The sequence below is a fragment of the Bombus vosnesenskii genome, unplaced genomic scaffold (genome assembly GCF_011952255.1).
Source record: "Bombus vosnesenskii isolate JDL3184/JDL3185 unplaced genomic scaffold, Bvos_JDL3184-5_v1.1 scf7180000013352, whole genome shotgun sequence".
NCBI lineage: Eukaryota > Metazoa > Arthropoda > Insecta > Hymenoptera > Apidae > Bombus > Bombus vosnesenskii.
The window spans coordinates 1,819,911-1,847,186 of NW_022882988.1; the positions used below are offsets into that span (position 1 = coordinate 1,819,911).

The following is a 27,276-nucleotide window of genomic DNA, read 5'->3' on the forward strand; positions in this document are numbered from 1 at the left end:
TTGATCTGCGATATTAATGTCTAGTTTTCCTGCATCTTGTTATATTTTTAATTAAGATCTTTTTAGCGTCATCCATCTATCTGGTCAAAAAAATAATCATTTATAAAAACCTTTGCTTCTTCTTCATTTATGTGTTGAGTCATTTTAGCGGAAATTTCTCCATCACACAAGTGCATAGTTATTTCACGATTGCAGCATTCCCTTTCATTAAATTGTGAAGAAATTACGAATTCCTTAACCATGAACACGTCAATTGGTAATTTATTTTCGACGTAAAACAATGAAAATTTCCAACGCTAAACTAAAAGTGAAAACAATAAATCGAAAAACCTTCCGAAAATATTTGACTTATTTTCTAAAAAGGTACAATACATTTTGTACCGCACCAACTAGCTATCTTTTATTATAAAAAGATATTCAATTATTTTCATTAATAAATCGAGGAAGAATTTGGGCATTAAGACGTTAAAAGCCTATTGGAACTTCTCCCATTTGTAAAAATAAACAACGTACAATGTCTTCTCTGCCTTTTCGAGGATGTACTTGTTAATTAAGGCAGCACACCGAAACTTATACAAATGCCAGCAAGACTGAAGAAGGAAATGAATGCGTGGTGATTGTATTCATATTGCCCTTGACCCCGGCGTAATCATAGTTCATTCGGTAGACAATCGTCGTATAAATCAGCTATAAAACCACATTCGCAAAACGAGTTGCTCGGCTACTTCTTAAGTCTACGTCAGACTTTATCCCTTCCCGACGAGAAGGTGAGCCAGAGATGTCTTCGAGGTCTTTTTAGAAGTCCGTAGTAAGCGCGTCAGGTAGCCAGTTGTGCGACTCAGTTGAAAGAAAGATGCTGTGCGGCAAGGTTGTTTTAGTGTTCGTAGTTAGTCTAATTGCATTGATCACCGGGATGCCTCAAGATAGCGAAAATAGCGCCCAAAGTCCATTCTCGGTGAGTTTTCAACTTTATTGAATTAATAATACAAACTTTCATTGTATTTGCCTGAGAACAATTCACGCTTACGTTTGCGATGCGGCCGATTGTGAGACAGCGATTTATCGAATTTTGCATTGTAACTTTGCTTGGAATTTTGAACGAACAAGTGGAATTCTAATTGGCGATTCGCGTAATTGGTAATTCGCGTTTGGAAATTTGTAAGAAAACGAAGCTTCGAAAAAAAAAAAAAAAGAAAATAGGAATAGAAATTGAAAAAAATTGTCACATTTTGATTGAAAAGTTTCCGTTCATATTCGATATCGATATTTACAAAACGATTAAAAATGAAGAATTTCCCCTCATACGAAAACAAAATTATTCAGTTGTTCAACAAGCGAGTATAATTAGAGATGATAATCAAAACTGTGCGATATTTGCAGCCTTTGTAAATGCTTAATTGTATACCTAATGAATTGTTTTCCAAACTGAGTATGAGCAAATAGCTCTAAGCGAGTAACTTTCTAATATTTCCAAGTATAACGTAACAATAATTAGATAACGTGCCACGACATCCATTGAATCTTTTTGTTCGGACGGTCATAAATGAGGACGAATGAATGACAGTGAATAGAATGTATAAAAAAATTTAGCGAAAAGGGGAGAGTACGGGTCACTGATGGCGGAACAATATTAGGTAATCAGCAAACGCAACCACGATCAGGGAAAAGATTGCGGAAATATAAAACCGAGTTATAAGTTTGCGATGGTTATATGATTGTTGGAAGATATTGTTTAAATTTGCAAATAATTGTAGTGAACCAAGGACTGAGTTGAATTTTGTTATCAGGCCGACAATTTAGTATATTTGCATAAATATCAAATAATCCTGAAAAACTTAGAAGATATACAGATGGTATAGAATTGTTTCATATTAACTACCACCTATTTGTTAAATACATACATAACGTACCTGAAAACCTTCATTAAGGTTTATCGGTCTAATTGTAGTGTAACAACGTTTATAAACTTTACAATGAGGCACTATAGATATAACGTAGATAGTTAGGTAGCAACTATTAAAATGTTAATATCTGGAGAAACTTATCGCTGTAATTATACAAAAATGTTAGGTAAATTGCGAATTTTGATGCACCCTAGTAACTAAGCGAGTTAGTAAAAATGCATACAATGCACTGTACATAATATGCAAAACTATGTATACAATTTCCATAGTATAGTATTCGCCATAATATTTAATAAAGAAATCAAATCTCTGCATAGGTCCTCTAGTTGTGTTGATAAAAATATGAATTTACATATTGCACCCTTTAGTTAAATTATCCTATTTAGTACTTTGCCATACTTCGAGATACGTTTAGACGTACAAATTTCATCTATTAAGTAAAGTTATGTTGAAGTATATTATACAGGTTGTTCATTCAAACAACAACTAAATGCCTTAAATAATATGAAGAGAAATAAAAAACACTTTAGTTTTCATTACTTTCGAAATGATCGATATAGGATAATTTAACTATAGACAGTAACATAAATATTCGCGATCTAATAACAAAACAATAAAAAAACGTGCCATTGTTTCTTCGCAGCTTCCATTCGTTCAACTTACAAATGGTGGAATCCGATTCAATTTGGGCGGCTACCATGCCCAAGCTGGACTGGGTGGTTTACTAGGCGGAAGTAATGGACTTCACGCTAGCGTCGGAACACCCTGGGGTGGCCATGCGTCCGCTGGTTTGGGTGGCGCAATCGATGGCAACAATGCAAATCTTGGCTAGTACAATTCCATCGAAACGTCTTTCTTCTTTTCCAGTAGAACTTGGAAATCTGTCGCCATAGACGTTTATACGAATTTTATCTACTTGAACGAAACTTTAGTTGGCGCTCGATTAATCCGTCAAGTGGCAAACGAGTCAAATTGTCATTCGGATTGCCAATCTCTCGAATATAATAATTCCTTTATTTACAGATTCCCTATTTTCTTACGTTCCGTTACTTTCTACTAAAAGTACTTTGTATTACGATTTATAATTTTTCCAGTTTCATAACTAACATCTTTATGCCCGATGTTGCTTACACGTAACATCTTATTTTAATATGTTACCAAATGATAAACGTTAAATTAACTAAACGATAAATCCATTTGTTTTCGATAAAACTGATCCATTATTCTGGCGTGTCTCGTCTTCTCTTCGACCATCTAAAAAGACAATTCTTCTCAGACGATGGAAAAGGGATATTTACATTGCGAATTCAATTCTTCCTTATGTAAACGTGAACTATAATATCAGCAAAAAAATCATAAATCCATAGATCAGCTCCTATTATATCATCTCCAATTATATACTGATATGATTTTTTTATGTCTTGATAGATTCTCAGAAATAGATATTTATCGTATCATAAATATACTGGAAGTTGACTTCTGGACTTCCAGTTTTTTTTCTTTTTTTTTCCCTATGAGAAGGCGAAATGAAAAGTTCATGCGGTGAATCGATCAACAGGAGGAGGTCTGTTCGCGAGAGCAGGCCTTGGAAACGGAAGACACGAAGCTGCAGCAGGATTAGGCGGAGTGATAGACGGAAGTGGAAGGTCGGGTCCTGGACTCAGAGGAGGAATCTTCGCCAATACGGGAGCTCACGCGGTTGGAACATCAGCTGGAATTTCTAACAGAGGACCAAGCGACAGACGAGATGATGGAAATAATAAACCAGGTGAAGATGAAGGCGATAGGGGCCAATCAACCAGGGGACGTTCGAACATTCAAGTAATCGCACGTTCTGGAAATAAGAAAGAAAAAGTATTGGAGGTGCGTTAAATTAGTATTAATTGTTCATTGAGTCGTAATTAAGATGTTCGTTATCAGAGTTACAAATTTGCGACGTTTTAAAAATAATTCAAATTTAATTGTAAAGTGTGAAATAAAGAAATATATGCAAAATGTGTGCAAAAGTTTCTGGGCAAATAAATCTACTTTATATTCGTATAAAGGAATAATTAATTCGTAGTGTACATAATATAACTGTGTAGTCGTATTTATTTATTATATTGCTTTCTTTTATTCGTCATAGTCCTGTACCTAATATTAGTTAACAACTTTTCAAATATCATTACATTAGGTGAGATCATTAGATGATCAAATACATTAGATAAATATCATTACCTTACATTAGGAATATAAAATGAGAGATTGACGTGACCGGGAAGTCTTGCACACCACAGTATATAAATGACGTGCTTCGTTAAAAAGAAAGAAAAAAGAAAAAGAGGAATAAATCTCAGACAGTAAATATATGATACGAAAGTAGAAGAAAAAGAATATGGTTTGTGATGTACGATTAGCAAATTATGAAGTGTTGAGATATGAAGGGTAAAATTATCATTAATTTGTAGACAGTGGCTGTGCCGGCGGAATCTCCAGAGGCTTTTAAGCAAATTGACTCTTCGTCGAAAAAAGAGGTAAACACAATTGAATTAATGGCATCAATTTGAAGGTCGTTGCTCTTAGATCGAATTAATAATCTGTGAATACGATTGCGTCAGATACAAGAAGCATTAAACGTTAATCCGCTATCTATCGCCGAGGTTAATCCTGTTTTGTCCAGCGAGACGAATGATATACGCGTTGGTGAGAAAAATTTCAGTTAATTAATAATCTTAACTCATTAAGGATCAACCAATGGTTTATCATAATGTTATAATTATATCAATTTCTTTACGTTTCATAAGGTCGTAAAGTCTACGTGAAAAAAATAACTAGGATAAAAACCTTCAGAATTCTCGTTCACAGTCACGTTGTACGAAAATAGAATTCCATAATGAAAGTTGATGGAAAAAAGAACGCTGATAAAATATCGCGTCAACGTAACGTTGCCCCTTAATGGATTAACACGACACAATACAACATAATACGACACTTTTTATACATTTGAGATTTATTTTTTAGTTCGACTAACGAAAGTCCTTCCACGTCACCGTAGAAGAAAGTTATGGGAGTCGAAGAGACAGGCTGATCAAGAGCATACAGTTCCAATAGAGCCGCAGGGTAATGCCGATTCAAATGTTCAAAACATCCAAAAGCGTCAAGCGATTTATTATTCAGACCCTACTCCTACACAAAAAGTAGCTGTCATGAGGACCAAAAGTCCTGGTTTTTACGATGACATATTTCAGGTAAAAAATATGATTATCCTTATTTTTCTATCCAAAAGTATTCGGACGCTTGTTTGTTTCTTACACAAGATAAATTTTAATTACTTCGATGATATTATATATATAACCAGCATAGCCGTATAATAAAATATTATAACGCGATTAAATTGATTTTTAAGAACCAATACGTAATACTAAGACTGGCATTTATAACTGTCGGGTCTTATAACGTTATTCTGTTAGTTTGGTAAACATTTTATCTTTGGATTCTATCATTTTTAAATTATAAATTACATTATGAAGATATCTTTCAAACGGATAGGATGTTGATTCGAAAAATGATATATAAATAATCAATTTATAGGGTAAATAGTATTGCTTTTGTATTGTTTAATATGTAATTTGAATTTATAATTTGTTAATTCCAATTATTAATTCATCAACATCAGTATGTTCGGATACTTACAAAGAAGGGTAGTATATGATATAACGAAAGTTTTCTTCATTCACTTAAGTGTTTCCTTTTCACAGATACCGATATCAACGCTGAACGCTGTTAATCAACTGTTGAATAATAATGCCGGATAAGTAACGACATCGTGTTGCGTCGATTTCCTAATCTCCATACGCACTTTTTACATTGTAAGACTTAGTGGTAATGGAAATAGCTATCCATTAAAAATAGATATAGATGCGTTGTGTTTAATTTGTTAGAATTTTCTTAATAAATTATTCTAAACTGAACTCTCTTTCACTGTTTATTCCCATCACTCCAGATTCACACTGCATTAATAAATCAATCGAAAATAATCTATTTTATTCTGTAAACATGAAACCTATTGTATTATAGTATCGTGAAATAATCGTGTAAAATTCGATGAATTTGATAAGACAAAGAGTACGAACTGCAGTGGAGGTAATAAAAGTAAAAGTGCTAAAGGGATGAGAAATCCCCATGGGCCATCGGGCCCATCGACGCGTCCGTGATCCTTTTGGAAAATCGAGTACTTGGAAAGGCGAACGTGACCATATTTTGGAAATGGTTTTAGTTAGATAATTATAATTTTCTGCTCTATCATTTCTAAGTAAATATACGAAATAAAATTCCTATACTGTTACATTGTTGCTTCTTTCCTAGATGTGTTCCCGAGTGAAATGTTATCAATTGCGAATATTGTCGTTATCTTACTTTTAGGCGCTCATATTCGATAAAAATCGCAATTATGTTATGTAAAAGACAAGATATGCGAGTGTTCAGAAATTTCATGAAACGTACGAATAGTAGTAATAATGATATTTGACAAAGCCAAGGTCGAGTTTTTGGATATCAATGCTAATTTCCGAACAATGACAGCTATTACGAGGTATTTACTATTAATGGTCAAACAATGTGATATAGACCGACTGATAACTATTATATAAATATGAACGAGTCAACCAGAAAACAAGTACTTTCGAGGAGCCGCTTCCTGTATTTTCGTCGCAAAGCCATACGAAAGAACACAGCTGGTCAATATGAGAGTTATACTGTCTTTATTCCTCACTTGCTTCCTGCTTGGATTCCTGGCCAGTATAGGCAATGGTCAGCTGGTAAGGTTTCTTTGAAATAGTTACTATAACGAACACAATTACAAATTGTATTTCGAGATTTGTGTATTATTTCTATTTAATGCTGCTTAAGAACACTGTCATTGCGATATATTAATATTTCAGATTGGACAGGGCGTCCTTTCTACTGCACAAGGTAATGGTACCACTCTATTTAATAAATAGGCAATAGGCAATAGGTAAAGCAATATATGTATCTTATTGATATTGTTGGATGTAACGTTTATTAGCTTGACGCATCTGAAACTTAGTTTTTTCAAAAATGTTCGCATTTTACGGATCGATACTATCTAACAACCTATGGTATTTTACAATAAATGTTAATCGAATCGAATGATTATTAATTTATCATAAGATTACGGATGCTTCTAAATATTAAAATTTAAATGTACAGAAATATACAGAAGCATATAGTATACAGGAATGTACTGAATATCCAGATAAACTGTCACAATAGTTATGAGACGTGCTACTATTTAGATACTACTCCTTTAATGATATTCGTAAAAATGTAAATTTAAGTAAACATCCAGCCAATTTATACGCTTTTGCGGATTACAAACTGCGAAAGCATCCGAATAGTTATGAACAATGATATTCGAACAGAGACATAGTTGGATTTTACCATTTTAATTAATAGGCAATAAATTAAGCAAGAGGAATGTTTTAAACGATTTTGCAGGAACCACTGGTAACTTAATACCCCAAGCCCCGACTCTCAACGATGCGCTCACTAGTATCCTTGGACCTCTTTTGAGTGGTAACTCTACCGGAGGTAATAGCTTTATCTCTGGCCCTTTAAATAGAGCCTTCTAATAAACTATCGAATTCTAATAAAAATTAAAAAGAAATTCCGAGCTTTTCGTGCATCGATGAAATTCGTAATCTTCGCCCCTTAATAATTTTAGTCCACTGTACACAATAAATTGTTTCATACATTTTAGTACGATTATCAAAATATTTCGGAAAACTAATGAAATCAAATTCTAACATAATAAGTTATCTTCTATCGCGTGTAAATCGAAGCGTCGCTATCCGCCATTCATGATCTAACTATAATTAATCGTCAAGAGCTATATATACGTTTATGCTATTATAAATGAAATTTCGCTCGAATACATTATTTTACCTTAAATATGAATAAAATCAAACAAATGCTATTAAGGATTTTACTATTATTTAATATTAAATACAAGATAAATAAGTTATTATTTGCAGTAGATATGAATAACGCTATTTACGATAATATTATTAAGGGGTGATAATATTAAAATAAAATTCAATTTCTCTTCATAATCAACTTTAAAGAAGTTATATAATAGACTTGGAAAGGTTTTCTCAACTAATACGTTCATATAATGTTAATGTAATGTTTCATGATTGCATCTAGGAGGAAACAGCCTCACCGGTAGCCTGAGTAAGCTCTTGACGGGTCTTCAAAATGTGTCGATCGGTGACCTACTTCAAGGTATTTTGAATGGAAATCTTTCACAACTTCAGATACTACTTGGTCCTGTAATCGAACTCTTAGAAAGCTTACCTATAGTTGGCCCACTCATAATACTCCTATCTCAAGTATTGCGTGTAAGTTTCATATTATATTTCGTAATTTTCTTATAATCTTATTAAATAGTCGTTTTTAATATGTTATTCACTTTGATAATTCTTATTTTAATAAGCGAAAATGACGTATTTTCTTTAAACACGTGTATTCGTTAACAAATACGACATTGTCCACCAAGTGTTTGCAATATGTTTGCCAACCTTTTGTGGGTTTATTGCACATTAACACAAACTGTTCACAAACTGTTATTAAATCTGCCAAAATATTTTCTGTATGTACTTCAGTGTATTTCGTAACTTCGAACAATTACAATCGTCGATGAGATCGTCTTCGCAATTTACATCTTACAAAAATGGTCATTTTTATTGAAATAAAATATATAAGATGTAGGCATATACATATTTGCATATTATCATATATAAAACAATAAGAAAATGGTGAAAAAATACTTCGCAATGAAATCTTGTAGCGTTCTATTTCATTAAAAATGGCCTTTTTATCAAATGCAAGAAGAGTTTTACGAATGACTGTATGTGTCTTACGAATATGTTCACGAAAAATATGCAAAACGAACGACGATGAGATGTCGAATTATTCATAAACATCAGTGAGCAGGCACCTTAACCGTAATTTTTGTTTTTGCATGTTTCAGATTCCACTAACTCTTGTCGCAAGTATAGTCGCTTTATTACTCGAGCTCTTGTTGGTTCTCTTGAACATAACGAGAAGCACGAGTGGTTGATAATTGTCTTATACATTAGCATTCGTACAATTTAATTTGGATATGCATATTCATATATTATACGTGTTGCAATAAAATGTGCATTTTGTGAAATAAAATTCTATCTCAAAAATGAAAAATGAACATTTTCTCACCCATTTTCCGTTCTAATATCTTCTTGAGGACAAGTCTTCCAACATCGACCCTTTAATTCCTATAGCTCAGATCGTGATTGCGATATAAACTTCACCTTCTTCTACTTCTATCCGTATTTTAACACAAAGGGCTTTATATTAAAATATGTATAAAGTGCTTTGGTTTCATGAATTTCAATAATAAACGATACAGTAGTACGCGAAAGTGTCCGAACACTTAGGCATAGAAACCTTCTATAAATATATATAAATATATAAAATATATAAATAAATAAATATATAAAATATATATAAATATATTTTTTGTAATTTCATTGGTACTTTAATAACATCTATCATGATTATATTAATGAAATTCTAAAAAAATTTGACAATAATACATATACAGAAACTTCCAGATATTTATGACAAGCACACGTCATTTCGCACAAGTCACCAAAGTATTCGGAACAAATAATTATTTATTGTACAATACTAATAAGTCACAATGCTTTTGGCAAAGCCACGTTCAGCACTAGTATTTAAAACTACTACGTATGAGTATGTATATTAATTTTTTACTAAGTGTACATTTGCAATAAGTGTTACGAACCCTCGACTAAAGAGCAACCGGTCAGGTCAAACCGATCGGTCGATATTAAGCTCAAGGTGGAGGAGGTTTAATAGATCGAATGTTAGAGTAATCTAGCACTGTATTTGCACTTGTTGTATAAAAATAAAGTGTGATGTTATGAACACGGCGGTGGTAAGATCTTGTTGGGAGTGAAGTATTTCACCCACACGGTACGATGTCTGATGATGAACTGTCCTCCTACGTTGCTGCTTCTCCCTACCAGCCGTTGTGTTTCGTCTGTCCATCGTGCCTTTTCGGCTGGGTTTTTGCCAGAGTTTTTTACCTGACCTCGGAGTCATTAGGTTTGCAGCTCGGGGAGGACATGTAATTCGGAATTTCCTAAAGAAGCGAATGGGCCTGCCCGAACTCAAATTCCGCACTCAAAATTCCGGAAATAGTAAGTAAGTTGTAACTTCTATATCAAATTTTATCAATAGTAATGAAATTTCCCAAAGTTTTCTATAATACACATAACGTGTTCAGAAAAATCTTGGTAAAAATAGTGATAACTGTATAGGTGTTTTCGTGATCTACTATACGTATTGCGAAGAAATTTCACTTATAACGTCATTAATATAATTTTCGTCGATGATAGCTTTCGATCGTTGAATGATTTTTCTTTTGATATCGAATTATTCGATTGCAAATGAGCTTTCGAAGAAACACGTACGTACACGGTCGACGGCTGTTTGTGTGCCTTGTTCCTAGATCGTGAAGCAAATCGAAAGAGAAAGTAAGTGTCTGTCGTAAGAGCGTAAACCAACTTTATAACTGACTACAACGTAATGTGTTAGTCGCTGGATGACTGCGATACAAGGAACGTCCTATGCGATAAATCTTCAGTTCTGTTCTAATTATCTTCGTTTCGTACACGGTAAAACGATTTTCTGGCAAGAAGTAGAAGAAAAACCGCGTCGTGAGTATACTTCCGCAACAAAGTATCGTCACTTTCATTTAAGAAAGTGGAGTTGCTAGTGGCGAAGAAATTTTCTTTGCAGGACAACGATGTGGGGAACTCTTGAAAAACGAAGAACCTTGAGATTTTGTATTTTGATCCTTGTCTGTCGGCTCGATTTATCGATGGGATTACCCGTGGAACAACCAACCAGATTCACCTTAAATACGGGAGATACGAATTCGAGAAATGTTGCTACAAGGCTAGTGTCTAATTACGCGCCAGGCAATGTAAGTGCGTTTATAGTTTTTTAAAGGAATTTCACAAAGAAAGGGCACTGACCATTGTTAACATAGAGAGAGTTTCACATTCTTTGAATAAATTACTCAACTATAGTCTAAAATAGATATGTTGTATAGAGTTTTGCTGTAAACGTTTTATTATAAAATTATATGCAAATATTGAACACAAACTGAAATACAGATTTATTATAATAATTCATGCTATATTTTCAAACAGAAGTTTTAGTATTCTAAGCAATCACTGTTATTGATATTATCTATCAATCACTACGAATTATATTATGCCGCATGTTGGCATCATGCCAATGAGTATGATATCATCTATATCGCATAAGATTCATTTTTCGTATTGTTTAATTCAATTACAGCTTTATAATGAAGCGTTTAAAGCTATATTTTATATCGTTTACTGTTTGTTCTTATTTCTACTTGCACAGATTAGTAGCAGATTGCACAGATTGTCCTATATTTATTTATCCACCATAATTTTAATGCTATGAAAATAGTATGCGATAGTAGTAAGAACACTGGCGATATTCAAAGATTCGATTAAGATTACAAAATTTGGTATAGAATAGCGGTTAGGTCAAAATTGTGTTTCGGTTTTTGTAGGAGATTTTAGGCCGTGTCGCGGACGCGATAAGAATCGGCACAGGCAGATTTGTGAATTCCGTCACATTGGCCCGAAACATCATAGCCAGTCGGGCGCAGGTAATTGGCGCACTGACTTCGATACCGCATATCATCGATTTGTCTCCCATTCTAATAGGCTTTTTTAATACTACATCGGCATAAAAATTCTATCGGTTTGTTCTCTAACTGCGCCCCCAGGCGATCGATAATATTGTCGATATTTCTGTCAATAGTCCTCATTAAAAGTGCGATTTGTCAATAAATATCGACGATATTATTGATTGTTCGAGGGCACCCGAAAAAGAAAAAACTCATTTGTCTTAAACAATCAACATGAAATTTAATTAGTAACCCTGAATTTGATATTATAATCGTCATTTATGATCGTCTCTTCGCCTATCTCATCTCTCTAATTATTGTTATTGAAACACACCCTCGATTCAGTTGCAATCTAATTTTCAGTACTCTGATCATTTCTCCTGACGAAAGGTTCGTCTAGATCTTTATAAAACTTGGGCCAGTAAATAATTCGTTTAAATATCGATAAAACTATCACTGTGTCTCGGAAAAGAGGGAAAAAGCATAAGACATATACATCGAATAAATCGATTCATCTCTCAACAGAGGTTCACCATTTATCGTAAGGCTATCTTTTTTCTAATCGCATGTGGCAATAACGAATAGCAAATCAACCTGACTGGAAGGAAAATCGAGGTTGAATCGCGCGTAGAACTCGTCTAATTAGCGCGAGAACCGCGGTAATCAGTGAAATATGTCTTAGTATATAGGAAAATATCACTGGAACGTTCGCCTAACATTCATGCTATCATTAAACTCAAGGATTGAGAAATCGTAACAGTATTCTAGCAAGTATAAAATATTCAAACGATAAACACGCGTCATATCCTTTATGGAACAGGCTTTGGCCAGCGAGACTCAGACCATGGCGACAGCGGTAGTGCAGAAATCGGTGGCCTTGAACTACGAACCAATATCCTCGGTAACGACCCAGTATCCGCCAGTTACGAACACTCGACCAAACGCGCGCGAAACTGTGAGACTGGAGAACGAAACTGCGCAAGGTTTCCTAGAGAAGCCAATTCCGAAACCTATCCCGAACGTTTTGGAATCTTTTCTGAATCCTACACCATTGGTCGATGGTATCAAGGAGGAGGAAAAATATGGAAACTCTGGAGACAAGTTTATCGGCATTGGTCGGACTCTGGTCGATGGATTCGAGAAGTTTAGCAATTTTCTGAACGGTGTCGTTGACGTACGTATATTTAAATGTAGAACATTAACCCTTTGACGGAGAAATATATTTAGAAAATAATTAAGATTTCTCGCGTTTTTTTATGTGGAATTAGAAAAACGTTTAACTTTCTACGGGGAATAAATATTAATAATTGCGGGTAACGATATATGAGAAATAAAAAGTATTAAGTTTGACGGTTTGATTGAACACGTAACGTAATAATTAGAGAAAACGTTAACTTCTTCTGAATAATAATATATCGATAATTATTTTTAGTTTCCACGCAAGACTGTCAAAACGAGTACCCAGGAAATCACAGACTTTTTAAATAAAATAGGAGCTCGTCTGGTCGGATTAGAGTAATGTAAATATCATAATTTATAAGATCGTCTTATTCGGTGTTCTAATTGTTCTTTTGTTATTCGAATAAACTTGTTTGTTTTTTTACTGTGTCGTTTTATGAAACACAAAGTGATTTTCTCGCCGGTTGATTAGAAAAACACGTTAGACAACGTTAACGTGCGATATGTATATTTATAGACTGTAGATATTTATGTAAATTCATATTTTTATGAATCCGCGTAATGACTTGAAAATGATTCACCTACTAAATACGTTAGCAAATATTTCTAGCTATTTCATGAATTCTGCGCGTGTTTACAGTTGTGAATTTCGCATAAAATCTATACATATTTGCAAGATGGTTACTAAAGATATCTAAAGCATATTGTCGCATAAATATATTATTTATTATTCGAACGATATAGGTACGTACAACGTAACGAACTTCGTGTCGAACATCTTGTAGCGTGATGCAATGTGAACGACTTTTGTAATATCGTAACAAGCTGCACTCGAAACCACGCTTCTTCAAAACAAATATTAGACCTCAAGTGCTGTTAAATTATCAACTACGCGATGATGTTGTATACGATCAAATACGGTAAAAACGTGAAACCAACACACCCGAGGATTTAAAGCTAAGCGAAAGGAAAATCTTAGAAATTGCAGGTTCCACGGGTGTATCGATTCGATCTTAAACGATAACGAGTAAAAATAATGCTCACGTTCGCACAGCCAGGCAGCTTTTTAACAAATAGAAAGTAATAAAATATTGACAAAAAAATCATCGAACATAGCCTCGCTGTACGAAACGTAATTTTGGTAATTTCTGCGTGCGATCAACGTGTTATCTCTAGTGAATAAACAGGTTCGCATGCAAGGTAACATAAAACAGTCGCATTCTACGATATAAAATTCTCTCACATACTAACGATCTAACGTTCTAATGATCGAAAGTCGATTAAAATGATGTGATAGTAGTCACTTGTCGGACCGTCCTCGACAGTATGTCGTCGTTATTCCTATAAATCGAAGGTATTTTGTTAGAAACTCGTCAAGCTGATCCTTTAGGGAAAGCAATCATTCATCGAAAGTAACGAGCCAAGTAACGGCGTATCTTGTGCATCTTTGAAGTCGCGCTCGTTTATTAACTGATCCTATTATCTCTGTCGCGGATTAGCAGAAATTTCACGACCTTCGTAACGATCTTTAACGCTTACTCAGAGTCGTGATGATTCGCAGTGATCACTGGTCCTACTCAAATTCTACGCTAGAAAAGGAGTCTTTTTCGCCTCTTGGCATTACGGAATAACATCGAAGGCAACGAATGAAATTTACAGGGATCCATATCTCGCTCGAGGAGTAGCGCATGCGACAATCGAAATCTTCTTCAGACATTTCACGAAGAAGATCGTGATCATCGCGAATGTAACGTGTATTATATAATTGGTTGGATTCGATGGATCTTAGACACTGGTTTCGTCTAAGATCCATCTGAAATTCTAGGTGTTCGCAGTATCGTAGCTCTTGTACGTGTGGGATGATCTCTTGTGCCTGACAGTGCAGAACAAGATCATGCTGGCCACCTGTCCGAATAGCTGAAGGAAAGCCACAACAAGACCAACGGTTCCGACCACGTGAAGCCTAGTAACTAGCCACATTTGAATAGCTGTTGCGCAACCTTCTTGGTACCAATGTTCCTTGTTTCGTTCCCCAGGGCCAAGACGACCGCAATATCGTTCCCTCTGTACGCAACAGGAATCGGGTACGCGGTCTTCCGTCGGCCATGCGTCGATCCGGAACCAGTCGGTATAGTCTCGTACACCGCAGCAATGGAACTAAAATTGTGGCAGAAGATCAATGAAAAATTGGTGAGATTCGATGCAGTAAAGAGAAATTGAATAATGGTACGTACACCGGTCGTAATAAATATTGGTACGCTGTTATATCTGTCGTACATACATATTACATATTAATTAATTAAGCTCAAATATCATTCAAATGTCATATCATTTAACAGTACTTTCATGCGACTACAAAAATTTGATACTGCGAAAGTGAAGCATAGAACCTGATAAAAAATGCTTCGTTGGTATGTGTCAATACTTTTTGCAACCACTGCAAATGTGGTTTTGAGAATAATACATATTTAGAATAGTTCCAGTCTCGAGTCGTTAATCGTGGATGGTTTTAGCGTTAACGTAGACATACTTGGCTGTTCTCACCTCTGTGTGTATGTGGTCCCATATAGCAGGAAGAGTACCAGGTTCCCTGGTCAGATTATAATGTTTTTCAATACCGAAAAGAAGCTCGTCCTTCAAGCTCTTCGATAAATGTTCTCTAAAGATGAAGGCCAGAGTGCCCAACATGGATTCACCGAGGAACATCAGTATTACCAAAAAAAAGTACTACGAAGAGAGAAAAATTAGAAAATGAATATCAAAGCAAAGGTGATACCCGTAGGAAAGTGGACGAGGAACGAGAGTCTACGAACCGTGATTAACATGCATCTCGATTGAAACCATGCACCACAGCATCCGAAGAAGGCGATGACGAAGGTCACACATCCAGCGGCTAACAGCAACGAGTCAGCTGACGCGAAACTGTAGTGCGGCACCAAGGTCGTGTATCCGGAGTAAGCCAATCGTAGCCACAGGCCTGCACCCAAAATTCCACAAGCGCATAACTGTAAAAAATGTTAAACGAGTCAGAACGACATTCTGACCTGGATGCTCTCGACCATGACACGCATCTTTCTACGTCGATCATCCTCGTCGACTTTACATTTTTACATAAATTTAAAATTAACATATGACTCTAGAAATACCAAGATATGACCGTAAAGGTCATCTTGAACCAGATCAAAGATTACAAAATCGCTAGTCGTTATCTTCATTAACGAGTATCGAGATTGATCTTTTATGCAATTATATTGATTTTATATGCAATAGAAAAAATGCAGCGAATCTTACGAATATGCAGATAATTATTTTCTAGACGATTATTCTGCATACATTCTGAATTCAGAAAAAAATGTCTCAAAGCGAGAATCAAGAAGAAAATATCGTTGACAGAGCGGCTTCTTCCTGACGGTTCGACGCGCAATTATGCAGGCGATATGATCGCGTGTGCTTCCGTATGAACGTTGTACGCTGTTGCGAAACCTCTTAAATCACGAGGTCGAATGTAAGTTCCAGCTATGCGTGCTCGTTCGACCTCAAACCGCTGTGTGTAACTTTCGATCCTGTCGTTTCTGACACCTTGGTAGTCGCTCTCGAAATCGGCAATCGATGAATTATGTAGAAGAGAAGGAAGATCGACGGAGGAATGTCGACGTTAGTGGTTTTCATGCTTGGTGAGAATCTCGATTATTCAGCGGGTATACATAATCGCAAGTAAAAAGTGGGTCGGCAACGAGAAAGCACGCTCGTCTTGTATTATAACGTTAATGAAACTCTAATGCAACCAGACGACCCAACAACGTTTCTTTTCACTGACGAGACATCGGTGTGTATCGTGGACAGCAATTGAAACGCCGCAGCTCGATTTACACGCGTATTTCCTTCCTTGTGCCGGTGGCCGTCTCGTGGTTACTGTCTCAAAGGGGAAATTGCCATCCTGGTCAGGTAAAACATAGTTTCTATATACACATATAGTGTACGTCTAGCTGACGTATTCGGTGACAGCGAGATTAGAAGGTATATTGACCTTTCCTCGGAAATTGTTACGGTTTAGTAATTCACCCTCCCTATGCTGCCCTCCAGGCGAGATTAAAGCCGTCGTTGTACCAAGTGAGGCCACCCGTCATTTACGATTTCTACCGTTCCTTTGTTCAACTGCCTCAATTTTAGCTCGTCGTCTGTAAATCTCCATCCCATTATATCTATCTGTAAACCTCTACCCCATTATACCTGCCTGTATCGCTCGAATGAATGGTGCGGCAACTTTATTACTACGCGGTTCAAAGCTAATATCATCCTGAATCAGACGTGTTTTCGCGCTTTCACAGTCTGCGTCTTTGTTGAGATTGACATTGTTATTTCGAACGATTAGAGATATCGAAATTGTATTCCCTCAAATGCTGTGTTCAGCTTTCATTCTATACAGTATTTTGTCATGTAGAGCATTATATTTAAGTGCAAATTGTAAACGTTCCAATATACGAACAGAGCAGTCTACTATACGTGTATCACGCAATAATAGAATGTCTGCTAGTAGCAGATATCTGTTCCTGTTAGAAGTAATATTATCGTGATCTAAACAGCCAATGAAAATGACAAAGATGTGGCTTCTCACAAAGTAGCACTCGAGGCATTTCAAAATTGACGCCGATAGTTTCAAATATAAGAAGAACGGAGCTCCATAGAATTCTTTATGTCATCCTCAGGCACCAAAACAAACCAACGATCTTTTGAATCTCTATTTGAATAAATAAAACCTGGCATCGCAAAAGTGATCATTTTTATCTTCAATAGTTCGCAAGTGGAAGACTCTATTGCGCTTATGAACGGGGGTGTACTAAGATCGAGCCAAGTCCAGAGTCCAGATAGGTAAACTGGTTAAACAGAAACGTTGTCGGCAGAATACTCGTCCTCGCTGCGATATATGGAACCGGCGTAAATTAACATCAGCGTGGTAACAACGTGCCGCATTATCCAATATAGTTAAATTAGTTCGAACGATGTAACTTACGCGTCGTTGCTCAGGATCGAGACGAAATCGACCGATGCTCGACCGACCCAATATCCCAGCCACGGTTCGTCGGCGAACAGCATCGCGGCCAACAGATCGTGGCCGCGTGGAATCAATGGACGAACGGACCAGTCGATCGAACGATTAAACTCCCCTCGATTTACGTCGTCCACGAAACGAGTACCGTTAAGTATCTCTCGTGGATGAAATGACCGTGCAGAGTCTCGATCGTCGACTGCTGATTAGCAAACCGACTGCGTGCCCGCGCGAAATTACAGACGCAATTTCAGCGCAGACGCCTGGAATCGTTCGAGTGTGCAATTAAGGACACGACATACGTAATGAGACCCGCGGAGCATTGAAACCTAGTACTTCTCGACTACACGACGGTACAGGAATTTAAGATGAGACGACGACGTTAAGGAAAATAGCGTGTGCCTGATATATAGGCCAATTGGGACGTGCCTCGATGTTGCGTACTAGAAACAATACTTTAATCTTTAATTTCAACCAGTTGTCAATTGTCTTAGGATATCTGATATATATGATATTTCACTATCTGACTTAGATTATGAACTTTTTTATAAAATTATTAATGTGTATCAAGAACGATACATAAAATACTATACGTCAAAATATTGCAAGCGACAGTCGGAAATATTGATACGTACGTCTATCTTTTATTGTCCTAACTTTTCACAAACTAACACGAGCATGCTAAAAGAACTAACAAAAATTAGTGTCCGATAAGTGAGATCATACAGTAGATATCTATCGACTTTAAGAAGTATAAACATTCCACCTTATTCGAAGTTTCCCTGTTCATTTCGAGCGCAAGTTTTCGAATTGAAATCTCCAATTTATTAATAGTATCTCGTTCATTAGGCTTCGGGAAGGTAATACGATTTTTACGACGTTCTTTATCGTAGAAATATCTGATGTACGTCAGTGTAAATCCAAATGTATCTCGACAATAATGAAGAAACGTACAGCGACCGGTGTGCACAAGTTGAAAGATTTACAAGGAAAAGCCTCGTCGGACGAGCGTCTGCGAGCGTCTTCTCGGGTACCGTAAGTAAGTTCATAGCTCATAGAGCACGGTTCAACGTCCTATTTAAGAGTAGCGTACGGCGGGGACGAGCGATTTCAAGTGGCACAATAAATTCGAGAGCAGAGACAGAGTTCGTTGGAATGCACCGAGAATGACAATGCGCATCGATTTAATCGCATGCGTGGGCTGTTCCTCCTGCTTCTGTTCGCAGTCTTCTGCTCTACGCTGCGCAGCATCGGCACGAATAGCGATGGAAATTAACTTGGTCGATCGTGTTTCTGGGTTCGCGAACGTGACACGCTTACGGACGTGTTTGAACGGCGTTGTTTTCGCTTCGTGCGCCGTCTCGTCAGCGGAATCGCGAACAATATTTATTTTTAACTATGTAACGAAAAGAGAGAACGCTTTTATGAACGTGACGAACGATGACGATAGAATAGAATCGGATGTTGCATGCGGTAATTATAGTTCCATGAAATCTGAATAAATCCCGATGATGACGATCAGGCTATGAATGGAATATTACGTATTTATTACTTTGTATCAGGTTGGTGCATATAAATTTCCAAGTTTTTTAATGGAAACATCTCATCGATTATCGAGATTTATTAGTACAAACTACTTCTTTATCCTTCGTAATATAAGTTATTTCAAAGAAAATTATAACAATTCCATTCCAAGAATATTTAGACTCGTAGAACCGACGATCCACACGAAGTTAAAGTAATAATTCAAATAATCACTAGTTACTTGGTGGAAATATACAACGAGTCGTATGTGAATTACTTTGATTAGACGCACGAAGGATTGATGAAACTATGTTCAGGTTTTATTTGAGAAAACACGTTACAAGCACCAACTTATGTAAGTAATTTCTACTTGATGGATTAACAAAGACAGCAAGTGTTACGTACCCAAATGAGAACGTTGAGGGAGCAGAAAACGTGCCTGATGCACGTGTATCCTGTGCGGCCCATGCTTCGATCCCTCGCAAAGTCCTCGCGACGAAGGGATTGGCAGTGTTTCCTAGAAACACGAGGAATGCGATGATTCTCACCTGAGAACTGTCCCGAAGCAACTTTTACGACGCTGATACCTGTTTCAAGGATTCAAAGACACGAACCAGCAAAGACAATCGCGAAATCGAACATGCGAGCGTTTGGTTAGCGCGCCGCGAATTTTGATTGGGCTACGCACGTATTAGCATCGATCGGGTCGTTAGCATTCGTATTTGTTGGTCGTTAACAGCGCTCAGAAAACTTTCGCTGCTTACTCTCGCGTGAGTCACGATCGATCGGGATCTCGATTCGCAAACCACGCTCGATCGTGACCGGGTAAACGTTTCGAACGAAAGACGCGGGAAGATCGAACGACGAGGTTCGAGTCCGGCCAGGAACTGAGCATCGTTTTGGATTACCGGGAAACGCGTTTACCACCAACGAGACAGAGACGAGCAACAAGAAAGAGAAAAAGAAGAGGAATGGCAGGCGAAGATAAAGCTTTACGAGCACGGGCGACGATTACATATTCCTTGCGAAGTCTGACGGTTAATGCCCATGTTCTACTTATGTTAGTTTATTGCTGACTTGATACTCGATGTATGATGAATCGATTCTTTCAATGTTGATTAAAACGAGGATTTTTTCATTGGTGAATCATCGGTGAATGAATGGTGTGGATTTTACGTGTAGTATTTTTACGTACGGGTTTAATATATGAGATAGATTTTAAAACAGAGAATACGTTAATTGTCCATGTATCATCGTAACAGATATAAATAGACTGCGGATGTTTATACGCTCGTAAGAAGTTTAATATAAAAAAATATGCAAAGTGTTCAAAATATCGAATGATACTTAGTCAATAAGGAATGCGAATGTAACTATCATTTAAATTTCACATCCAAAATTAGTTATTCTTTATAATATTTCACCAACGCGAAAGATTCTTATTTACGGCCTTCTTTAATTCTGTTTATTAAAATATGAAATTGCATAAATATCGGCAGTTTAGCTATAAATTTAAACACCTTATACCTTTTGATACGCTCGTATAACGTGCAGTTTCAGCTTGAAAGGTTTAAATATGAGGAAATGAAAAGAGAAATAGATCTTCGCTATCGGATATATCAACTTACAATCAACTTTCGCCGTCAAAGTTCTCATCCTTATCACACAACGATTTCAACTTTTCGGCATACTAGTCCCGAGTATTTTACATGAATTATCAACACGAAAAACACACGTGAATCAATTAATAGATCGTACCGGTTGACTGACCAGCCTGACCGGTTGTCAGGCGATCCTCATCGGACGAGGATCCGTTCCGGTGTGTTCGGAACCAGGTTGATACGATTGGCTGTGGCCCCTTCTGGGCCTTCTAGGTCCCCTAACGGGACACCCTGCCGACAGCCAGGCCTCTTACCTATACACAATCCCGATCACGATCGCGCGGGTCCACTTTGTGGTGGAGGTAACATCTATGGAAAGGTATGCTCACGCGAAGACGTCACTTTCCTACAAACGTCCACTGAGTAGCAACCGAGACGCTCAAGGTCGTCGGAAATCTGCGATCGTGTTTTCCTTTCGATGCCTGTCGCGTGATTGATATACGTAACCAATGCTTGCAAATGATCAAACGATATTTCTACTTTCGCAAATTAATACGTTAGCTGTTAGGCGAATTGTGTTTTACAGAACGATATATTTTCACACCAATGATACCGAAACGTTTTTACAAAATCTGATTGGCATAAGATTTTAAGCAGATCAAATCGAAATCACTGGTAATCTAATTTAAAATTCGAAATTTGAAAACAGATTATTTAACACTCTCGCTGTCATTGACGTATACGTTGTGACAATTCACAAATTACGTCGATAATGATGTTGTCTTTTTAATTGTGTTTACATTTTCACTGAATATTCATCACTGTCAATAGGAAAAGGAACTACATCGCAATTGTAATTGCATATTCGACATTGTTACTCATTGATTCTTGCCAGTTATTCAATTCAGATAATAACTCGTAACAAAGCGCGACAAAATTTCTGATAGAAAGAATATATTGTTCCTGGGAGACAAAAAATCAAATTTCAAATTCGACGGATTTCTATGGATCGTCGATAGTCCACGTGGTGTCCAGTGTTGATTACCATCGATTCTCGCAATATTCAACGTATTAACCGTCGTTAAAAATCGATTAGAAGCCATAAACCTGGTGCTTGCCGTTCGATTATTACGTTTGCAAAACTATGGAAATAAAAATCTCTATGGCGACATACCCTGGAAAGATACCCTGGAAAGGCAAGTTAGAATTGTAAAAGCACATAAAAGATTCCACTGAACAGGGTCACGGTATCAGAACTTGTGATCTCGGAACCATAGTGGCAGCATGTTTGACGCATTTTTTTTCATCCATTAAACATAGCTCGTCGTGCGCACGTGTAAGTAATGGATCGAATAGCGCACGTCCTCGATCACTAAACAAAAGACCCTCGCCGCGATTTTCCTCTCGACACTTTGTTTTAATTAATGACAACGAGAAACTGATTTTTTCCCTGCTAATTAGCAGTGACCGATTTCACTGATTTACCGGAGTTTCACCGGCCATTTTCATGCGATTGTGCGACACGCTAATACCGTTGAGAATAGTACAGACGATTTATCGAACTCTCTAATCTAGCACAAGAAACGTTGCATTTATCTACGCGTGACGGTAAACGATTTAACTGTACGAACATTGCGACGCGAATTTTTCATCTGCACGCGTTCGACTGCGTTCCTTTGCACAGGTGAGGCGTTAGTCGAAGAACCGCGAAAAAAAGGGGGACCGTGACACAGCTTATCTCAAATGGTCGAGTGTGACATTAATTTCCCTCGGTTCACGGGTTTCTGCGCGTCAAATCGCGCAAATGACGCGGCAAAATGGAATTCTCGCGCGTGTAGAATTGTGATGCATTGTTTACCGAGCGTTCCACGCGCGTAGAAGAAGGAACGCGTAATTTATGTTCACAGCGAGAATGAATTTCACGATCGTCGATTCGATTTGTCTTCTTGTCACCGGCGATGTGCATCTTAGTCTCCTGACTGTGCGTTTACAATGGTTTCGACTTGGACGACTGCCACCTTTCGTTATTCGCATAGTTTCGATAAAACGGAAAAATCCCCACTCCTCCCTCCTCGATTTGAATGTCGTTATCAGCATGGGATAATATTGATTCATCTTATCGCGTAACCGAACTCGTCGTGCAATACACGGTCCCGCTTGTTGCGAATGGCGCTCGTTAAATAAACGAGAATTAAAAACGAGTTCAGGGCTGGTTCGAGGTTTGCAGCGATAAATCCTAATATTCTTCGTAACCTGTATTCGAAATAACTGTTGCGAAACTCGTTTTTCGAAGCAGGAAGAATTACAAATTTCCGATATTATAGGTACAGTTGGTAAATCTGAAATCTTCCTCTACGAAATTCACGACGAACGTCGTAAAAGAATTCGCTGTAGGTATCAGTTTACGAGAAGAAAGCACATCTGTGACGATAGAGTGACTTTTGTATATTTGAAGAATTTTCATAAATAAATAGCATCCTACTGGAAGGTCGTTTAAGATTTAAAAATCTAAAGGAACCAAGGATTAAACGATGAAAGATGATCAAATTATAAATTTCTGACTGTCGGATAATCGTTCGAAAATACTATAGACATCATTACGATGTTACAGTAACATAGTCATGAGATTCGACAGACATTTTCGATATTAAAATCCCACGTTTATACGCATCGCGTCATTAAAGGTACGAACCTGACAAATCGTTCCGTTAAGTCATCCTTTCGAGATCACAGCGTGAAAATTTGCCAAAGATAACGCGTTCGGTTGAGATTCGACGATAATTCTCGAAGAGAAGGGTTGATCTCGTACTTGAAATCAATTCGTACGAGCGAAATGGACCCGCAAACGCCGCGGCTAATGAACAACGAAGAGAGTGCGAGGGGGCGTAGGAACGGTCCCCCTTACCACGACTTCCTGTCAATTGCGGACAATTTGCGATCATCTATGACCCTCCCCGTTCGTCGCCCCGTCGACGTGAACGGTGTGGACGGTGCTTAAACCGTAAAAGTTAACGCGGCACGACTCTTTATCTGTCGTTCCCTTTTTCGCATGGTGCGCCGCTCTTTCTCGCTTTACATGATACGTGCCATCGACGACGGCCGCGCATTAACGCGTCCTACGCGGCTCACTTCCCACGTGACGTAACCGAGGAAAGGAACGACGAGCGCGTTGCGTTTCCAACACATCGCTCTATCACCAGCTCTATCTCTGTTCGTGCGTGCAATTTCTGCAACGAGGTTAGTGCCGATCGCGATCACTATGCTCGTTGCATCGAGGTTCGCGTTTTTCCGTGCTACGAACCACGGCAATTCGTGCTTTTCCAAATCGAGGCGTTTCAATTCGCTATACGCCACGCTTTCTTATTCGCAGATGAGTTTATTTCGCAGGTTTCCTACTGTTATGATATATTGTTAGATGTTTAAGCCGCAATGAGAACGTGTAATGGTTTCACCGAAACTTTACGTTGTGTATAATCGCTATTAAGATAGTAGGTGTAGCGCAGTTGTCGAATTATTTGAAACGAGGGGATCGTTAAAGAAAAAGGCGGCGCATCAATTACGGGAGGCGAAAGGAGAAACTGAGAGACCAGCGTCGTAATTCCTAATTTATTACGATGTGCTTGTTAATCGCGAAACGATATGCGTCCGCGTACACGCTTGTCCTCCCACGTGATACGGCGGAGGACCGAACAAAGGACCGCGTATAAGCGCCATCGTCGTTTCACATCCCCTAATCCTCCGCAACCTAATACGTGATCGGCTCCTCGAATGTAGGTTTATATATATGAACGGGGAGGATTAAAACTTTTCTCCCTCGTAAAGTAGAGAAGAGATTTGTGTTCCCACGAGGGTTCCGTATTTAGATTTTTAAACTTGTTAAGAGATATAAATCTTCATTTACATCACTTATAAGATGTCTCGCGTATATGTAATGAGAAAACGAACGAACGAATCGATCGAAATCGGAAGTGATCCTTCTCCATTGTTTTCCGCGGTAAATGACAAGTGGAAAGCTTCTAATTGGCGATTAAAGTGAGAAGAGATTTCCCACGAGCGCGAAAGAAAGCGGAAGATAACAGCGGAGGAGCGAAAAGTATCCAGTGACGATTGTTTCGGGAAGAGGAACATGGGAAGAGAAATCGACGTTCAGCCGGTTCGCACGATCGATTTCCTTGGTGGCGCGATTACATCGCGCGGATTATCGAAACGGTCTGCTGCGACATTTAATTAACGTTTCTAATCCCCGAGTGCGGAGAGGATTACGGTCCTTGATCTAGAAACTTGTTCTAATCGGGGATCATTAATAACAACGAAGGCTTTTGAACGTGTAGTTAACAACGCTGACGCGCGTGTATCATCGGGACAACCATCGTTAAATTGGCTTCACATAATGATTTTCATTCTATAATAAGAACAGTAGTTTACAAATCTCATGAGAATGGTTGCGAAACTAAATTTCAGAAGTGTAATGATGTCAGACAGCAATTACCGAAGAAGATTATGTTTAAACGCGATAATCTCACGATTATCAAGCAATTAGGCTATAAACAAATTGAGATAGCGTGCCATGAACATCAGGTGGCAATTTCTGCATAACCGTGGGGCAGTGTCAGTTCGCTACTCGGTTAGAGAAAATTGTTTCTCATATAGCCGCTTAGGAGGAGAGACGTGGGGAGGTGCGACGAGAATAGTGTCATTGGACAATTCGCATTAGCATGATTATAAGAATCGTTTATAATCATTATTATGTAATGCATGATCTCGATTGCCTTACGTAACAAGCTTCACGCACGAAACTGCGTGTTTTGCCTTTTCACAAAAACGCTTGTTCCGTAACAAACTGTTTCTTAAAAAAAATTTTTTTTTATAAAAATTTTATAGAAATTGCACAAGTTGATTCTACGATTTACATCATTGAGATATCAAAGTCCAACGAATGAATTCTACCATGCTTGTAGATGGTGTAGAAGCATTCCTTACCTAACGTAGAGTTCGCGACAAAATTTCTAAGAGCCTTGACGGGACTGCTAATTTTCTGCACGAAATGAGGCAAGAAGAATTTCATATAGAACCGGTTGTCTCGAGAGTTTGAGAATCAGCGTTCTAGAAACAGGAGGGAAGGAAGTCATAAATTTTATTTTCCATGAAAAATATCTTATTAAACGAGAAGAAACAATAGAGAGCGTATTAGCGTAGGAATTTTCCTGACTGGATTGCATAATGTTATCCGTGTGGAGTATGATGTCTCTCGCAAAAGATATCGTAAATGAAATGCGCCTTCTATGCGGAGACGCAGACTTTTTTTTAAAGTGCGTACCTCTGACTGAACGAGTCAATGGAACTCGTTAAACGTAGAATAAAAAAGTGAATCAGGGCAATAACACTTTACGATCGTCGCGATTATTCAGCGGTCAGCGTCTTCTTTAATTTATGCCTGTCGTGCGAAATTCTGTAAAACGATACATTCATTCGGGCCCGCGAAACGGCGCGATTCTTACAGATAACATGTTAACTACTACGTTTACCACGATATAACAGTAAACCTGAAAAAAATGCCCGTTTTATTATTTATTTTCATGCACGGAATGGAATAAATATTACGGTAACAAGTTCAAGAGGGTTGCGCGTGAAGTTCAAAAAAACGGAAGTGTCGAGGGCCGGAAAGCGATACGAAACACGAAGAATACCACTTACAGGTGGGATGAAAGTGGGAACGGTCCAGTACTGCGTTGTTGACAGGACCTGTCACGAGCTCTTCGACACTGAATGAATCACGAAAGTTCATGGAAAGTGGAGTCAAAGGTCGGCTTGTGTTCGCGACAGGTTTCGAGTACTCGGATCGACTGCACGTCAGGAACGCGCACAACTCTCGCATATCCGTTCTCCATCGGGCATCGCGAAACGAAAGTCGCCATCTGACGGGAGCCGAAGGAATTGAACAATGTGAGGGAACAGTTTACCCGGGTAGAAAGAGCCGTGTCACGGTTATGACCTGTGGATAAAGAAATGTACTTTTGTGATATTATTATGTTTCGTTCTGATAATTATTCCTGTCATTCCACTAATGACAAAAACAGTTTGCGTATTACTTCTTAATTTGTTGCTTATTTACAACGCTTCGATTACGCATAATCGAGAGAAACAGAAAAATAAGCTTGTAAATAATGTTGGGTTGGCAACTAAGCGATACTTGGCAATACTATTGCACAGACATGAAACGATCGA

The 27,276-nt window shown here is 37.8% G+C and overlaps 4 protein-coding genes across 5 annotated transcripts; 3 read left to right on the plus strand and 1 right to left on the minus strand.

Annotated features, from left to right (window-relative positions):
* Positions 1 to 737: 737 nt before the first annotated feature.
* LOC117236830 lies at positions 738 to 5,854 on the plus strand. The gene is made up of 7 exons (XM_033500141.1): positions 738 to 955; positions 2,548 to 2,731; positions 3,463 to 3,767; positions 4,352 to 4,417; positions 4,502 to 4,586; positions 4,905 to 5,131; positions 5,642 to 5,854. The coding sequence occupies exons 1-7, from the start codon at positions 854 to 856 to the stop codon at positions 5,696 to 5,698; spliced, it is 1,026 nt and encodes a 341-aa protein (XP_033356032.1). The 5' UTR covers positions 738 to 853; the 3' UTR covers positions 5,699 to 5,854.
* Positions 5,855 to 6,549: 695 nt separating this feature from the next.
* On the plus strand, positions 6,550 to 9,112 carry LOC117236831. The gene is made up of 5 exons (XM_033500142.1): positions 6,550 to 6,700; positions 6,824 to 6,854; positions 7,401 to 7,493; positions 8,109 to 8,302; positions 8,935 to 9,112. The coding sequence occupies exons 1-5, from the start codon at positions 6,626 to 6,628 to the stop codon at positions 9,022 to 9,024; spliced, it is 483 nt and encodes a 160-aa protein (XP_033356033.1). The 5' UTR covers positions 6,550 to 6,625; the 3' UTR covers positions 9,025 to 9,112.
* Positions 9,113 to 10,441: 1,329 nt separating this feature from the next.
* On the plus strand, positions 10,442 to 13,273 carry LOC117236809. Its single transcript, XM_033500098.1, has 4 exons — positions 10,442 to 10,687; positions 10,770 to 10,956; positions 12,521 to 12,874; positions 13,133 to 13,273. The coding sequence occupies exons 2-4, from the start codon at positions 10,777 to 10,779 to the stop codon at positions 13,217 to 13,219; spliced, it is 621 nt and encodes a 206-aa protein (XP_033355989.1). The 5' UTR covers positions 10,442 to 10,687; positions 10,770 to 10,776; the 3' UTR covers positions 13,220 to 13,273.
* Positions 13,274 to 13,583: 310 nt separating this feature from the next.
* Positions 13,584 to 26,914, minus strand: LOC117236805 (tetraspanin-9). 2 transcript variants are annotated; one of them, XM_033500090.1, is made up of 5 exons: positions 26,746 to 26,914; positions 19,856 to 19,967; positions 15,693 to 15,884; positions 15,424 to 15,606; positions 13,584 to 15,036 (listed from the first exon to the last, which is right to left on the minus strand). In XM_033500090.1, exons 2-5 carry the CDS (start codon positions 19,916 to 19,918, stop codon positions 14,701 to 14,703), a joined length of 774 nt encoding a protein of 257 aa, XP_033355981.1. In that variant the 5' UTR covers positions 19,919 to 19,967; positions 26,746 to 26,914; the 3' UTR covers positions 13,584 to 14,700. The 2 variants fall into 2 exon arrangements, with proteins under 2 accessions (XP_033355981.1, XP_033355982.1); XM_033500091.1 differs by lacking the exon at positions 26,746 to 26,914 and adding an exon at positions 21,079 to 21,592.
* Positions 26,915 to 27,276: the final 362 nt, after the last annotated feature.

Excerpts from the sequence above, each read along its gene's own strand:
- LOC117236831 (XM_033500142.1), top strand. The coding sequence starts at position 6,626 with ATGAGAGTTATACTGTCTTTATTCCTCACTTGCTTCCTGCTTGGATTC. Across the intron at positions 7,494-8,108 it reads GAGTGGTAACTCTACCGGAG|GAGGAAACAGCCTCACCGGT; the intron begins GTAATAGCTTTA and ends GATTGCATCTAG. Across the intron at positions 8,303-8,934 it reads TCCTATCTCAAGTATTGCGT|ATTCCACTAACTCTTGTCGC; the intron begins GTAAGTTTCATA and ends TGCATGTTTCAG.
- LOC117236805 (XM_033500090.1), bottom strand. The coding sequence starts at position 19,918 with ATGGGCCGCACAGGATACACGTGCATCAGGCACGTTTTCTGCTCCCTC. Across the intron at positions 15,607-15,692 it reads CGAGATGCATGTTAATCACG|TACTTTTTTTTGGTAATACT; the intron begins GTTCGTAGACTC and ends CTCTCTTCGTAG. Across the intron at positions 15,037-15,423 it reads GGGACCACATACACACAGAG|TTCCATTGCTGCGGTGTACG; the intron begins GTGAGAACAGCC and ends CCACAATTTTAG.
- LOC117236830 (XM_033500141.1), top strand. The coding sequence starts at position 854 with ATGCTGTGCGGCAAGGTTGTTTTAGTGTTCGTAGTTAGTCTAATTGCA. Across the intron at positions 4,418-4,501 it reads ACTCTTCGTCGAAAAAAGAG|ATACAAGAAGCATTAAACGT; the intron begins GTAAACACAATT and ends CGATTGCGTCAG. Across the intron at positions 4,587-4,904 it reads GACGAATGATATACGCGTTG|TTCGACTAACGAAAGTCCTT; the intron begins GTGAGAAAAATT and ends TTTATTTTTTAG.
- LOC117236809 (XM_033500098.1), top strand. The coding sequence starts at position 10,777 with ATGTGGGGAACTCTTGAAAAACGAAGAACCTTGAGATTTTGTATTTTG. Across the intron at positions 10,957-12,520 it reads CTAATTACGCGCCAGGCAAT|GCTTTGGCCAGCGAGACTCA; the intron begins GTAAGTGCGTTT and ends TTTATGGAACAG. Across the intron at positions 12,875-13,132 it reads TTCTGAACGGTGTCGTTGAC|TTTCCACGCAAGACTGTCAA; the intron begins GTACGTATATTT and ends AATTATTTTTAG.